The following is a 16,092-nucleotide window of genomic DNA, read 5'->3' on the forward strand; positions in this document are numbered from 1 at the left end:
GTGTGTGTGTTTACTTCTGTCAAAATTGGGGACCTATATCAGCTGACACACCCGTTCATTGGGGACGCTGTTGCCTCTGGGGACCGAAACTACCCCAATTAGACATAAATTGAAGCCATTCGGCGCGTTTCAAGTGGCATTCCCGTCTAAAACTGCCAAAAACGTCCCTAAATATGACTTAGATTGTGTGCGTATATGTGTATGTGTGCGTCATCAATAACCGACGAGGTCGACGTAATCCAATGGCGACGCGCGTGGGATTTGTTATTGCCGCAGTCCGCTTGTTAAGACGTTAGTTTTGAACTGTCTTGAGGCATTAAACGCGCTCATTTGTAGAAAATTATTTTCACGCAGCATAGGTGTCGTGGATGGACTGACCTTCAAATACGCTCAACAACTGTAAGTTATTTTATTTCAGATTTATCAAAGTTTGGACGGCAGGCTAACGTTGACTCTTTTTTTTTTTTATCAGGCAGTTTTGCTGCGGTGTTCTCCACAACAGGCGACATGTTTCACAACAGCTCCCAGAAGAAATACTGGATTTTTAAAAGTGAAGATGAACTCGAGCATATGAGGTGCAAGGCTAATCAGAAATTCCGCAACAAGGCCCTAGAAAGTGGGAAGGTAAGCTGCGATTAAAAATGTCATTAGGCATATTTGAACCAAAGATGTAGTCCATGAACGTCTGTTTGACAGTTACCTTCACTCCCTCCTCTTTGAAGAAGCCCGGGGTGAGTGAGTCCATGTTCTTGCAGCGTCATGAGGAAGACGTCCTATTTCGGCACTATGAGAGGAGGCTGCTGGAATTCTGCAATGCTTTTAAGCCCACAATGCCAAAGTCTGTGGTGGTATGTATGTATGTATGCATGCGGTTTCTTTGAACAGAGCCATGTGACCTCGAGGACATCTGTGAACCACGTGCCTTTCTCTCGTTTTGCAGGGTACAGCCCTCATGTACTTCAGGAGATTCTACCTGAGCAACTCCGTCATGGAGTACCACCCCAGGATTATCATGTAAGTACTGCTGGTCGGTGAAAGGAAAACGAACAGCACTGAGGTGACACATTAAAGGAAGTGTCTGTTGAGGAAAGTTTCTGATAGGTTTGGCAGTTTCCCTCTAAGAATTTGTTGACATATGTGAGTCCTTATATTGACTTTAATAAATTCAAACACTGAGGTGAAAAAAAGTAGTCGACAGTAGTAAAAAAGACTCGACGGTGCTGAGCAGGCCAATTACAAAAGTTGCATGCTGACTCAATACGATGCGTAGCTTTGCAGAGAGGTGGACATCAGGTTACTGCATAGGTTATGCTGTAGGGTTTCAGAGGGGTTTGTGGCTACGAGGTGACATCCTTACAGTGTAGATTGTACACAGAAGCATACATCTCTTGGTGTGTTTCAGAAATTCCCAGTTTGTTAAACTCGCAGGCAAACTTTGAACTGTTTTATTAAAACGATCAAAGCGATGCGACGGTTGTAGTGTAACTCAGTTTGGTGGTCTCTTATCGTAAATTAATGTGATGTCAGGTGTGTTGAAAGCCTCAATTCAAGAGTCAAAGTTGATCTTCAGTGGAGAGAGATGATGTGGGCAGATGTCAGGATGAGAAACGCGTAAGAGTATGTGGCAGCAAAGCATCTCAGGTGTTTCGTAATCTGTGCTCAGTGTTAACAGGGGTGACCCATGTGATCGTCACCCACAGTCACATTATCAAGTCGTCTAGACTAAGTGCAGACAGATTCTCTAAACACAGCGTTTCTTTTTCTTTGACATCATAATTTTACCTGACCTCATAATAAATTGTTTTTGTTTTTTTGTGGGGTTTTTTTTCCTCTTCGATCTTAACCAAAGTTGTTCTCAGTGATCTCCTACTTCCTGCTATACACTTTCCTCCTAATGGGAATGTTTCCTTCTAAGATAAAAGTGCAGCATCCATAGGGCATAGGGGGAGGGTCACTGAATGATTTGCTGTGTATAAAAATGATTTATTTAACTAACACTTAAACCACTTAACCTTCATGTCGTGTTGAATAATGAGTTAATTATAGAATGTTTTTTCAGCCTTGTTCTAAGCAACCTGTTACTTGTTTTAGGCTGACGTGTACATACCTGGCCTGCAAAGTAGATGAATTCAATGTGTCCTGCACCCAGTTTGTGGGCAATCTTGTACAGGAGACCCCAGCAGGACAAGAAAGGGTTCTGGAGCAGATCCTGGAGTATGAGCTACTGCTAATCCAGCAGCTCAACTTTCATTTGGTGGTCCACAACCCCTACAGACCCATGGAAGGTCTGCTCATCGACCTCAAGGTGGGTGTGCTCTTATGACTGCTTCACACTATAAACACGAAGACGGAAACTACTACTGCCCTAATCTCGCTTACTTAAGTTTTCATTTGAAAATATCGCTTTTTCCAGACCCGGTACCCTACACTGGAAAGCCCAGAGTCACTGAGGAAGACTGCCGATGACTTTCTGACACAGGCAGCTATGACAGATGCAGGACTACTTTTTTCTCCCTCCCAGATCGCTCTGACAGCTATTCTGAACAGCGCCTCGAGAGCCGGTCTTAACATGGAGAGGTAGTACACAAAGTTCTTAAATCAGTAACCAGGTGACAGTGGTCAGTTTGAATTTCAAACACGGATTTAAAATATGTCTAATTATGAATCGAATCTTCCTCGTGGTTGAAAAAAAAATTTAAATGTTAGATAATGTTTAGAATTTAAGATTTCATCATAAAGTCCAGAGTGATTATTGGCTGGCTTAGTTAATTTATATGTACAGCAAATACATTACAAAAGCAAAATTTGAATCAGGAACAAAAAAAACCGTAAAATGTAATTTCTCTGAAGAAGTTTGTCCGTCGTATGTTAATCAAGACCGATCCCTTCTATGTATTATTTCTCATGCCCAGTTACCTGACCCAGTGCTTAGGACTGAAAGAGGAGAAGGAGACGCTCTCAAAGATGTACGACTCCATGAGACGTGAGTAAACCGCACCTTCAAGTTGACACCACAAGATGGTGATATTGAGCTGTTTTAGCTTCTCCAGAGGCTTTTTCTTGCGGTTCTGTCCGATTGACTGCACGATACAGAAACTATTATGCTGAATTGCACAAGTAAAGGAAGAACTGAATACATTTTAAATGCCAATCCAACTCATGTGCCTTAGAGCTACAAAACAGGGCCTTGGCAAAGAATGCGCTTTCAAACTTGCTGCTTTGTTTTTTCAGGAATGAAAACCCTCCTGAAGAAATATGAGCCTCCTAAACTAGAGGAGGTGAATATTTCCAAACAGAGGCTGGAGAGGATTCATGCCGAATTTGCCAGTTCAAGCAAGTAAGGAGACGACATTAACTCCCTTGGTTGTTTTTGTTTTGTGATACTTTCCGACAGTTAAACATTGTGATATTAAAATCAGAATATATAAAGCTGATCAGTGTGTACATATGTATGTAGAAAGAAAAATAACACTTAATGTCACTGTAAAACTGTCACGTAGTACTCTGGCACACACAAACAAGCGACTAAGTCCAGGTATATATTGTTTTATTTTAGACAGGTTGTCGTATCTAAGATGCAAAAGGTTCAAGGTTCAGTAATCAGGTAGAAAAATAAAAAGGATTACACATCATTATCATCAGCTGTATGAAATACAGAAAGTACATCTATACCATGTAGCACAGCTGATATTGGTATAGCTGATGAGGAGTTTTGTTTGTTTTGTTTTTTTTTGTTGTTCTGGGCGATGTTAGGAGACATTATGTCACTTATCTGTCGCCAGATGTCTGCTAACACTCGGTGAGGTCCGTGGTATCTTAAGTGCAACTACAGTAAACTGTGGTAAACTTTTGCGCTATGACAGGCACAGATTCAGACTTTTGCAGCTGCTCGAATCACGACGAGGCACACGGGGCCAACCGTTATGACGTTGAAGTTGGTAAATCTGTGCATGGCATGACTTCTCCGGGTGGATCTATGTACTGAAACGCCACCTGTTGGTGGAGGGAAAAGCGAGAGAGAGAGAGAGACTGCAACGTGTGAAAGATTCTTTTTTTTTTTTTTTTAAAACGTCCAAAAAGGCATAAAGGGGAGTTCCGGTGAAAGTCGTTAGAGCAGCATATATGTAGGCCCACACACAATAACAGGATCCGTCAGGATTACACATGCACAGAATGGGTTACAGGTATCTCCTACAAACTCCTATGACTACCTTTCAGCTGTAATCGTACACAAACACAGTTTCTCTATACAAGCCTAAGTATATAACATCAATAAACAAAGCAGCATATTTTAAAAAAAACAGCCAAAAAAAGAAGTAACAAGCGACTCCCGTTGCTGCGTCAAAGTTCACACACAGACTGGAAGTCGTCAATGGTTTAAAGGAAGAGCTTATTGTAAAAATCAGGCGACGTGGGTGAGAGGACAGTGAGTAGAAAGGGCGTTAAGGCTCGTGTTGTCTTGGCAAGAGGTGCTATGTTTGAATTCCCTGATGATGGCAGAAAAAAAACGCTACTTCAATGCTTTGGATTTCCTTTCTCCTGTGTCATCACGAGACAGAAGTTGGCCCATCAGGTAGCCTCCCTACCAAACCCCCTATTTGTCTGGTTCTATGTCAGTTACCAACTGTAACTGCTCAGGTTTTTTATTTTTTTTTATTTTATATTTAGGGAGTGGCAGGAATAGCAAGGATTTAAAAAAAAATAAAAAATAAAAAATAAAAGTCTGCAGTAAAGTCTCTCAGATCTTCACAGAAATCTTTGAGGCTTTTTGCCCATCTTTAAACACGGCGTCATCGTTTGAAGCATTTCGAGAAGGGCTTTGGAAGGACAGCATTCAGAAACGCAGCAAGTGGGTTTCCCATGGAGAACAGCCGTATTGCATTTATACCGCCAGGAATCTAGGCCACATGCTTGGAAAGTACAAACTTGCTCCAGTCTTCGGTTCTACACCTCACGGGATGATGAGGCCTCGCTTTGGCTGGCTGTGCGGCCCGACCGCCACACTTTTGATTCTCAGGTGAAAAATCGTATGAAAACTCACATTACCTGGATGGCAGCAGCGAGTGACATGATGGTGCACTCTGTCCTGTAAGATAAAGCGAACACGTTTGTGAAAGGGACTTTGTTTGCTGTGCATCAAAATGTTCCAGACAGATGGCCTCGCCAGTCGTGTGTGGCTTGCAAACATGGCGTGAAGAGAGTCTAAATGAAGTCATAGAAACTAAAATAATGAAGAGAAACACAAAATGCAACTAAGAGTGATTATGGAGGGGCACTACACACTAGAGGTCTCACACTACCGAAATGAGTTGACGACAGAGTTGACAAGTTACAGTTAACAGCAAAGATGTGGGACGGTTATTTCTCGCAAAACAACACTTGCGATTTGCAGAAGTGTTTGCAAAACTAGTTTTACACCTACATGCTAAATTTTCTTTTTTTTTCCCCCATCGCAGCAAACGAAAGAGAGGATATGAAGAAGATGGCCATGTAGCAAAAGAACCACGGTTGGTAGAAGAGGTGAGGCAGGCCAACATTATTCTCAGTTTAACGTTTGTTTGTTGCTGTTGTTGTTTGTTTTTTAAACAATTCTTTCTAAATCTAGACTTTTGTTTTATTTCAGGAATGGACTGATGAAGACCTCATCTAGACTTGTGCAACTGAGCAGAGTTTAAAGTTATTATATATACACATTAATTCCAGTGTTTTACTGTAAAGGGATGTGACATAAATGCAGGTGTTCGTGTCATAATTGCAGTCAGCTGTTTGTTTGCTCTCTCTTCTGCTTTTTTAATAAAGAGTTTTCTACATATTTCTGTCACATGACACCATGTGCACACATTTCTCCTCCTTCAAATCAGGAGACCAAAAGAAAAACCCACTCCGTAATCTACTTTACAAAAACAGTTTAATGAGTGCATGCATGTCTGATACAGTCTGTACTATCCCAATTTTTTTTCTTTTTACTGCTGTAAACACTTTTGTTTTACTTGGTTTCTCTGATTATGTGTCTTGAAGTTTCAAAAAAAAGAAAAAAAGCCTCAACCAGATAATCAAAAAAATAGCTGATACAATTATTGGGAAAAATGCAGCTCTTCTCATGTATATACTCATGATTCCAGCAAGAGAATTTATTAATATAAAATAACCATACTTTTCTTTTTTCGAAAGACTTTGTTCCAATCTAGAAAAGAAAAACAAAAACAAACCACAGACATACAGAGATGCTTGTTTCAGTACTTTGCAGATATTGTCACCACCTTCAAATAAGTCACTAATTACAAAAAAGCATCATCTCTTGTAATCCAGTTTCCAGTAAAGGGGTCTGAGGAAAACTAGCATCTCCTTGTCAGTTTCCTCATATTGAGTAGGAGGGGTGGGGGGGCACTTTGGCAACCTGTGCTATTGAAAACACATACTGGGTACAAAAAGCCCCTCTCAGCATTTGGCCTCAGTGATGAAAGGAATAAATGTACCCAAATCACAGTTAATGGAGGAGGGGAACAAATATTTGCATTGTGCATACAGCTGTCAGTTACTGGTGCAAGTTCTTTGTTTTTTTATTTATTTTTTAAAGTACGCCGTCGCCTGTTGTACTCAGCTGCTGTTGTTGCATAGCTCTCTTGTGGTGAACGAGACAAGATGGCAGGTGGGTGGGATGGGCGGGACTATCAGAGGAAGATATGATGGAGAATGGTGGATGGGTTGCCATGGTGATGAGGGTAGAGCATGCCATGTCTCCACCGGGCTGCACTCGGAGACTTGACGCAAGGATGGGGAGGATGGGAGGAGAGGAAGAGTGCAGTACTACCTGTTGCTGTTGGACATGGCATACTGAGCCTGCTTCTGCTGGAGGAGCTCTGTGATGGCCAGCATCTTTTTCAATACATGCTGCGGAGATCAAACGGGGAGATAAATGAGCCTCGTGAAATGCGACGACATTAATTGATGTCTCTGTGCGAGAATGTGGCAGCGGTCTCTAACCTGTCCTGAGCCCCTCTCGTTGCTCAGCGTCCGGAGCTCGTCTGAGTGTGTGGCACAGATCTCGTGCAGCGCGGCCAGGTCCCGGGACAGGTCCGTCCTAAAGTGCTCCGTGGCTTCAGGGAGGTCAGGCACATTCTAGAAACACAGTTAAGAGTTTCTTAAAGTTTTTCAAAGCTTATGAAAAGGTATCCTTTTATAATTTCCCTAAGGTCAATGTAGTATTTAAGCTACTTTCTTAATTTGACCAATAGTAAAAAAGCAGCGATGACATACCGCCCACTCAATTTAGCGCTTTTGTCAATGTAAAGAGATGTAACTACACACTGAATTGCTAAGATATCTTAATAGTACTTTACTTTTACTTTATAAAACTACAAAGCATTTAAATGCACTAATCTTTTGAGCTTTCGGCAACAAATGTGACTCACCCCCAACTCGTCCAGAAACATGATCATCCTGTGTTTGTTGTTTTTGATGAAAGGGTTTACACCCTCCATGTAGGGTTCCTGTTCGTGAGCAGAGACAACTGTCAAATCCAGACAAATCTCGACACGTGCCTTCCTACAAAAGCTGAATGAAAGAATTCATACCTTAGCACCAAATTCAACCAGGTTAGCCAGATTCTGGACAGACTTCGCCACCAGTGTGAGGGTCCTGCCTGCTGTTGAAGATGGAGGATCTGCAAAAGGGAACAGTAGTGTCAAATGCACAGTGGCAAGTCACAGAGTGAGCAAAGATGATATGGCGTGTGCGCTTTTCAGCAGATGCTCACCAGAAATGATGTTGAACATTCTGGGATTGAGGATGGCGGGGCAGATCAGTCTTAGAAAGACAAAGCCACTAGAAAAGGAATCGATAAGCATAATAAGATATTGAAACATAATAAACAAACATTCATACTCTCAAAGAAAATCGGTGTTTTTTGGCAGTTTGTCTACCTTACAACTCTCGTTCGCATGGTGGTGTTGGTGGGCCACTTCTGTTGCACAGACTTCTGCAGACAGCCGTAGATGTACCTCAAAGTACTGAAAAAGTAATTATAGAGACACCTGAATTGATTTTTTGGGTTCCTTGGACTTGTGGTTTGATTTTCTGCTGTGTGAGGGTAAATGAGCTTACGGTGGAAGGATCTCAGCAGCCATGAAGATCTTCTCCACCAGCTCAGACAGTATGTTGAGGAGATGCCCCAGATTCATATTCACATCTTCATTCTTTTCCAGTTTTGAAGGGTTCAACTTAAAAACAATTTTTAAAAAAGGTAGATTTAGGCCGAGATTTGGCGGGGAAATAGACAAATAAATTCAACAAGATAAATATTTCACCTTATTGTACGGTATCAACACTTAATGCAACATTTTTAGCAGGCGTTTACCTCGCAGGACTGTTTGCTCTCCATGATTTTGAGGATTGTGTCTTTGAGCGCGTGGTGGACGAAGGGTGTTGCTGTGGCCTTCATGTACTGCTCCATCAGTGTGCTGGCCAGTGTAGTCGCTCTGAACAATGTTGTGGCCTCATCTGGTAGCAATGCATAAGCAGAGAAGGGTTTTTAAAATGCGTGGACACGACAACTTCCCGGTTACTAAGCAACATGATTGTCACTTATAGCTTTCAATGAAATGATTCTTTCATAATTCTTTAAAACCAATCTATTTAGATGCCTAAGCCTTCCTATCTTTGGATTACAATAGCAGTGACTCCTACCCTCCATGCTAATCTCTCTGTCATTGAGTGTCCTGAGTAGCGGGGCTTCAGTCTTCTCGTGCCTGAAGATCCGCAGGAGGAGACTTGCCAGTAAGGAGCGGTCCTGACCACACACATGTGCCAAAGCATAGACGACATAAAACTCCTTCTGCAAGATTATCTGCAAAGGATGCACAACAAGGACATAAAGTCAACAACCGAGTAGACCGTTAATAGACGTTGCAATCAAAGCCACTTTTCAGTGGTTCAGACCTCCTTGAATTCGTTGTACTCCTCTTCGGGCATGATCTTCTCCACGGAGTAGCGGGCACGTACACGTAAGGAGCCCGGCTCAATGCCCTTCAGAGGAACGTAGGAGCTGAGAGGGAACCACTCATCAATCATCTGGCCTTTTTGCAGCCGGTTTAGCTGGCAGCGCATGAACACTGAGAAGGGAAGAGACATTGAGGCATCGATGAACACGGAGAGAAAAGGGTAGATAACGGAAATAAAGTAAATGCAGATTTGAATCTGTTTTAAAACTTGAAGCTGTTACTTACAGATGTCGTTTTCTTTACTCTTTTTCGTTTTGTTACTCAAGCTGATTTCAAATCTGTTAATTTCACTGGACAAGTCACTGAAACAACAGAGATAAACACATCATTCTCTAAACCAGGAACCACACACACTGCTCATTTCAAATGTACAGTACCGGTATTCAAGTGCATCGTTTTCAAAATTATCTGTTAACATATGTACATATAAATGGGAATATGCTTTAATCTGTTTGTGTATCTTGTTATGTTGCCACATTAATGTTTTGCTATGTAGCAAACACTTCAACTTCACTAACATCACATGCACAGCATTTCAGCTCCAATTGTAAAACAATGACTACATTTACATGGAATATAATACTAAAAAAAAAAAAAAAAATGAGAAAGAAATTGTAGTCTGTGAACAAATCGTTCACTTGGTTTCAGGCTGTGTTCCTCCTTTGCGTGCTCTTGTATTTATATAAATGCCAGGTCATTTATATTACTGCAGACTGAGAGCTCAGAAGAATCAAAAGAGCAATAATAGCAGCTACAGTGCCATACAGATGAGAGATATATGTCTTCAAGTATCTATTCAGATAAACATCACAGATGTTAGATGTGTATTTTTTGCATGTTACACTTTTCTAGTTCATTGCATGTGCAGCCAGTGAGAAACAAGAAAAAGCATTTTATTAAAGGGTCCACCAAACATCAACTTAAGGACAAAAGCTGAGTTGTAATTTCAGCTACATTTACATGTCAAATAATTCAAACAAAAAAGTGTGTGTGTGTGTGTGTGTGTTTTCCAGGGTGTAAGGCCTCTGCCTGCATTAACAAACCAGATGAAAAACATTGCATGTATGTACACCGCTGACTCAAGGGTTCAGCTCCTCTCTGCCACTCACTGAACAGAGCAGACACAAAAAGATGTGCATCTTTGGCAGGAGAGCAAGAACCCTGCTCAAACAACAGCACTGGCCACAGTGCAAGACTCTTTGTCGCTATAGTGACATGAAAAGTGGCTAAATCAAGCTGGAAGCTGCTTAAGCAACAATGAGATGAACTGAAGCATGACATGTACTCTGCGAGTGAGAGGGATGTCAGTCGCATGAGCTAATATCCAAATTACAAAAGTGTAAAAAAAACAACAACAAAAAAACGATGTTCAATGCCATCGGTGCAGCTTATTCAGTGACAATGTTAATGTGTACGGCCATAAAGATATGGGTTTCCTTAGGCAGAATATGTGAATCACCGTACTTTCCTGTTAACTATGCCACTCCTACATGGTCCTGGGGCAGATTCACTTTGCAGACTTTCGACACCTCAGTCTTATCTGTGCTCTCTCAAACAGTGGTAAACATTGGCACTACACTGGCTATATAGCATGATGCTAGTATGCTATGAAGTGATTTTAAGCAATAAAAATAGCTGGAAACATTAGAAGGATAAAACATGAAGGGAGAAACATAACAGCAAAAGCCAAAGGAGAGAAATAAACAAGTACAACAAACTTACTCAAAGATGAATTCCTCAGTGAAGACGGGGTTCTGCCCCTCCCGCGGGTGCGTCTTAGCAACCTGGACACTGTTCAGGTAGATGTTACAGTAGGGGTTGGTGAAATACTTCGCTGGCAACTTGTGCGCCTCCTCCACGTACAGCACCAGGCTGCTCACCTGAAAGACGGCAATAAAGATTAAAACATATGCACTGATGGGTTGCAATAATTAGATGTCCTGATATGCCATGACATTTGAGGAGAACCTCGTCAAACTACTGAATTAATCTTTAATCAGAAAAATTAGAACAACTGCCTCATCACAGAAGAATTAATATACAAGCCATTTTAATAATCAGTGTTTAATCTTTCACAATATTATTACGTTTTGATACATTTTAAACTTTAAAATGTTGATGTCACAATTGCAGCCCTCTCTTGCACATACACCTGAATGAGAGCTGCCTCTTTATTCACTGGATTTAATCTTCTGCTGTGTTGCTTTGCCATCATGACCACACACTGGGTGCTGCTATACAAACCTGTCTAAGCCTCTTGTTGGAGGTGGGCTGAGTGGTTTTCCTTAGGTTATTACAGAAGGTTTGAAGGCATTTCATCCAATCCTGCAGAAAAAAGGAAAGAAGAAAATGGCCAAAACATAAAAAAAAAAAAATACTGTATTTACACTGTGTGTACTCATTTATTCCACAAAAAGGAATAAAATGAAAGTCTTATTGTGAAATTTCTAACTGGTGGCCACTTGCATCTGGAAACTGAAAATGTTTTGTGGCCCCAAACTTATCTAAGACAAAATATACTATAATGAATATATTACAATATAAAACAAGAGAAAACTGCTGTCCTAAAGTAAACCTGTTCCACCGGTGCTACAGTGTAAATGTGTAATTCTACAGTGAAACAACACTGCCACCATCAGGTCAAACTGAAGCTACAGCAATAAGTCTTTCATTTTCGAGCATTTTTATGACATTGCAGAAAGATTTTAAATCAAAGAACTGAGGCGTGATTAAAGTGGTGTTTCACCTCTAATTCAAGGGGTTTGATAAATGATGCAGTATGTTCGTAAGCTCTTTCCTTCCTTCCTACTTTTCTCTTCCCAGCATTCTAACTTCCACTTTAGACAATGATACATGAAAGATAAAATAAATAATGGAATAAATTTGCACTCTGATCTAGCAGAAGACAAATGGAAAGAATACCAGTCGGTTGAGTTCTACGAAAGTAGATAATGATGTTGAAATCCTTGTTCTTTTAGAGAAGCACCCTCAGCTCTCAGAAAAGTAAATGTATGTGTATAAAAATATTTCTAAGAATGTGTATGCGTTTCTGCCTTGTTTAACCATTTTCTGTGACAGTAAAGTGCTGACTCTCTGTTTACCTGTGCCTGCTCTGTAGCCTCTCCTGCAAAGTAGAATATGTACTGTTCCTCGCTAAAGTGCTGGACAACAATCTGGAAACAGTTTGGCCTGAAAAAGTAAAGCAGAAGACAAAATGCTTTAAAGATTAAAAATAATTTCCATCTATACAATGTCAACACAACTGCTATCATTAAGCATTCAGATTTTAAAGTGTAAAAAATGAAACCACTGATTAGATTTCAAAGCCCGACCTGCCAAACAGACTGTCGTGCACGCCGTAGACGGAGCACACGCTTAAGTCGATCAGCCCTTTGGGTTTCGTGGCTCTTTTCTCGTTTTCAAAATAGATGAGCTGTGCGTCATTACCCTCCAGGATAAAGTAAAGGTTCTTCCACCGTTTGCCTTTGCCTGTGGGAGAAATCAAAGTTTAGACTCTCAATGAGATAATAGTTACTCACGATGTTACAAGAAGATAAAAGCCCAGACAAAACGAGCCAACGTTACACAAACCTTTATTGATCAGGAGGTAGCCTTTTTTGACAATGTTTTTGTAAAAAGCATCTTTTGTTTTCCGTCTGATAGTGTTATAAATTTCTCTCCCATCCACTACGTCAGTCAGAACCTGTTCCTGGTGCTACAGTAAATACAAAAACAAACACCGTGTAAGGACAGAGGTAAAATGACATCATTCAAACGACCAGCTTACATCGCTTTTCTCTGTCTGTTATGTCTATTGATTAAGAGAAGTGTGGATGATTTTTATTAAAAATTGACATTTACTGTTCACTGAGAGTCCAATCATATTAAAATGTAGTACTTTAACATATTTAAGGTTAAGTCCTCCACCTTGCATTCATTTAAGCTCTAAAACTTCACCTCAAATATCAACAAAATGACATCTCAGAAAAAAATTTGTACACTGCCTTTCCAAGGTGGCACAAATGCTAAGCCCTAATATCTTCAGAGACTCACACACACAAAAAAAACAAAACAAAACACACTGTCGAATGTCATTTTGCTAAGTCAAAAATACAGTGAGGTTCACTATATGACGTTAGCATATAACTGCTTACCTGAACTGAAACAGCTTCTTTTAAGTTGTAACCCTCAACAATCTGTTCTTTCTTGTAATGGTCGATGATGTCATCAACACTGCCAGAGAGAAAAGACACTCAGCTCATCAGCAACTACATCGGCATCCTCAATATGTGCTGATGTTGCATTGCAGAAATGCTACAGTTATACTTCAACTTTCTTTATATAACTGTGTTGCATCGCCACACTGAAGGCAGCCACACTGGCAGACATACCTGTTATAGTACCTCCCCCCCATCACGTATTGATTGTTAGGTGTGGGGGAGATTTTAAACCTTTGGATGTTTTCATTGGTGCGAAAAAAGAGGGAATAGTCGCCAGGTGTGTTGTCTGAAGGCCGGACTAGAAAACCGCACACTTGACCAACTATGAAATTAAAAGGAGCAAAAGAAGTGAAGGAAAAAGAGACGTTTAGATAATGTTCACAACATATTTGGGACAAAAAGAAACTGTAAAGTCTGCAGTGCTGAGTGAAAGTGTACCTGTCATCAGAAGGTTGTAGGCCTCTTGCTTGGTGATCTTTCCGTGATACCAGCTGTAGGAGAGCAACAGAAGGAAAACAGACTGAATTAACGCAATTAACCGAATGCTCAGTAGTGATCACATGTCTAAAAGACAAAGCAAACTAGGCTCCGCGTATGGATGCATTTTCTGCAATAATAAACTACAGTAATACAATTATGTGTGATAAATTATTGTAACAGAGAGGACAGGTTTTTATGGAAGAGAACAGATGTCAGACACTAAGTAAGTCAGTTCAGTGCCATGGAGCTTACACTTTTCCCTCATGTGGATCCTCCTCACGGCCCTGAAAATGATCACAAACAGAAATATCTGTAGTTTTTACAATGTCATGCAATTATTTTGTGTATTCATATATCCCATCCCAACTGTGGGTGCTATGCTTTTGCCTACTTTAGTGTCCTATATTGCAGTCACCTCACAGTGCTAGTGCAGTGCTTGTTTTTAATGCACACTACTGTGCAGATGCCACTATTAATTTTGTTTGTTCTTTTTCCCACCGAATTGACTTTTATTGTTTGATAAAGATCTTTTGAAAAATAAGGTGATATGAGCTTCTCAATGTCAGGCCGTACTTACCACCTCCTCCACCAAATCCTCCACAATGAGTCCCTGCTCCTCTGTGCGAACATTGCTCACCCACATCCAGCCATCTTCCAGTTCATTGTGAACAATAAACATGTCCCCTTTAAGGAAGCTGCAAATAGATCAAGTCAAAATAAGGTAACTAAGAAAGACTTTATCCAACACTATCTGCATCACATTGTCGCTCTGTAAGGGGACTATCATCTCAACTGTGATTTAATGTGAACTTGGGATCAGTAAAGTGAACACATATACAGACAATAATAATTTAGTGTGGAAATAAAGCGTTACTAAAATCTGAAGTAGCGCTGTGCCATATAATTTCATTCGTGATAATACCAGCATAATTTTTTTTACACAATATAAAAATGTCATATCTCAATATTGCTATAGCAACGTCATGTATTCACTGTACACCCAACGAGACAAGCCCGGGCATGTCTGAAGCAAGAGCCTTGTATCAGGCTCCAATGACGATTTAGACTCCACCGAGCATCATCGGAGCATTCGCTAGTTCCGCTTCATATGAGAGAAAGAATAGTGGAAGGTGGAAAAATTAAGATTTTGATACAACATACCAGGTGGAAAATTACTTTCAGTTTTATTATGTGACAGGCATTGCACAGGCTCCTGAAGAGTTAAAGTTAACCTCCTAGGAACTGGCATCCACATATGTGGACATCACATTTTGGGTTGTCTAGACCAAAACACTAAATTTTGTTCTGCAAGGGCCTGATATCCACTTATAAGAACACTGCCATTGTTCCATCGAAATTTAAAACAAACGTCCTCTTATGTGGACCTCTTTTTCCTCAGAAACAAAAATAAAAAAAAATCAAAAAAAAAATCAGGTAATTCTTTGTTTTTACATTCATCAGGTCCCAGTCAGCCCAAATAGCAAAGAGAAATAAAAAAAGCATGCCATGAAAGAGTTCAGGTCTTACCAGGTTAAGGTACTTTAGGTAATGTTAAACTAAAATGTTTAGTAGGCTACTTTTGTGCTTAAATCTGACTTTTGCTGTGTCACTACTGTTAGACTAGAATGCTGCGGCTGGTGGCGCCTCATGTCACACTTAAAATTAGGAAGTGTGTGATCAGCAACAGTAACTTGTTGCAAAAAAATGCCCTCCATATACCTACTTTTTAAACTGCTGCCCGCATGCATCAATAATATTTTGTTAACTATTTTATAAATTCGACACTGGAATTATTCTTGAATTGTCATGATAAAATTTTGAACCATGTCGCCTACCCCTAAGCTGAAGTAAATGTTGCATGTGTGCTCAGTTAAGCCTGTGGCTCACTGGCAGGCTCAGCGTTGAGGTTGACTTCAGACAGTTGTTTATCAGATTTAGGAAATTGGGAATAGCTGGGATCATCAGTAAGTGTGCCTACTGCAGCTTAATGACAGGGACAAGACCATTTTTCAGTCACAAGTCAGATAATGTGCTTTCCAGCCTGCTGTGTCATGCCACAAAAATGAAAGGAAGACTAGGCTGTTCTTTGTGCTAAGAATAGGTATTTTTTAGGTCTAGGATGTCACTGTGGCTCGTGTGCAACTAAAAGATTATGGTTCACATTCAAAAAAATACTTTTAGGAAAGTGATGGTTGGGACACGAGGATTTTGCCCTACAAGACAAGAAAAGCAGATTTTGTGCACACATGACACTTACCTGATCTCATCAGTATCTGGCACTTTGGTGTATGGAAGTATGGCCCTGACTCGCCTCCTGTCTTCTACAGGCTGTGGAAACAGGAATAAAAAAAAAGAATAAAAGCCTCATTCTTAGCCCTGACCTTTCAGAATTA

At 40.5% G+C, this 16,092-nt stretch overlaps 2 protein-coding genes across 2 annotated transcripts in view; one reads left to right on the forward strand and one right to left on the reverse strand.

Moving 5' to 3' along the window:
- Positions 1-264: 264 nt before the first annotated feature.
- ccnh (cyclin H) lies at positions 265-5,754 on the forward strand. The gene is made up of 10 exons (XM_085367252.1): positions 265-399; positions 473-624; positions 723-848; positions 941-1,014; positions 2,092-2,305; positions 2,414-2,577; positions 2,913-2,983; positions 3,232-3,337; positions 5,457-5,520; positions 5,624-5,754. The coding sequence occupies exons 2-10, from the start codon at positions 508-510 to the stop codon at positions 5,648-5,650; spliced, it is 963 nt and encodes a 320-aa protein (XP_085223378.1). The 5' UTR covers positions 265-399; positions 473-507; the 3' UTR covers positions 5,651-5,754.
- Positions 5,755-5,921: 167 nt separating this feature from the next.
- Positions 5,922-16,092, reverse strand: part of rasa1a (RAS p21 protein activator (GTPase activating protein) 1a) — a 28,758-nt gene continuing 18,587 nt past the window's right edge. The window contains exons 4-25 of the mRNA XM_085367251.1: positions 15,957-16,027; positions 14,277-14,394; positions 13,952-13,983; positions 13,658-13,710; positions 13,391-13,541; positions 13,154-13,232; positions 12,591-12,714; positions 12,332-12,488; positions 12,101-12,188; positions 11,244-11,324; positions 10,722-10,879; positions 9,225-9,301; positions 8,938-9,110; positions 8,686-8,845; positions 8,357-8,499; positions 8,104-8,219; positions 7,923-8,009; positions 7,757-7,824; positions 7,575-7,663; positions 7,413-7,490; positions 6,985-7,119; positions 5,922-6,891 (exon numbers count right to left, since the gene is read on the reverse strand). Coding sequence (XP_085223377.1) covers positions 6,808-6,891; positions 6,985-7,119; positions 7,413-7,490; positions 7,575-7,663; positions 7,757-7,824; positions 7,923-8,009; positions 8,104-8,219; positions 8,357-8,499; positions 8,686-8,845; positions 8,938-9,110; positions 9,225-9,301; positions 10,722-10,879; positions 11,244-11,324; positions 12,101-12,188; positions 12,332-12,488; positions 12,591-12,714; positions 13,154-13,232; positions 13,391-13,541; positions 13,658-13,710; positions 13,952-13,983; positions 14,277-14,394; positions 15,957-16,027 — 2,322 coding nt within the window. The 3' untranslated portion in view covers positions 5,922-6,807. The remainder of the gene's footprint in view (positions 6,892-6,984; positions 7,120-7,412; positions 7,491-7,574; positions 7,664-7,756; positions 7,825-7,922; positions 8,010-8,103; positions 8,220-8,356; positions 8,500-8,685; positions 8,846-8,937; positions 9,111-9,224; positions 9,302-10,721; positions 10,880-11,243; positions 11,325-12,100; positions 12,189-12,331; positions 12,489-12,590; positions 12,715-13,153; positions 13,233-13,390; positions 13,542-13,657; positions 13,711-13,951; positions 13,984-14,276; positions 14,395-15,956; positions 16,028-16,092) is intronic.

This window comes from Diplotaxodon limnothrissa, linkage group LG12 (genome assembly GCF_057381915.1).
Source record: "Diplotaxodon limnothrissa isolate DT_005_m linkage group LG12, D_limnothrissa_male_GT1.1, whole genome shotgun sequence".
NCBI lineage: Eukaryota > Metazoa > Chordata > Actinopteri > Cichliformes > Cichlidae > Diplotaxodon > Diplotaxodon limnothrissa.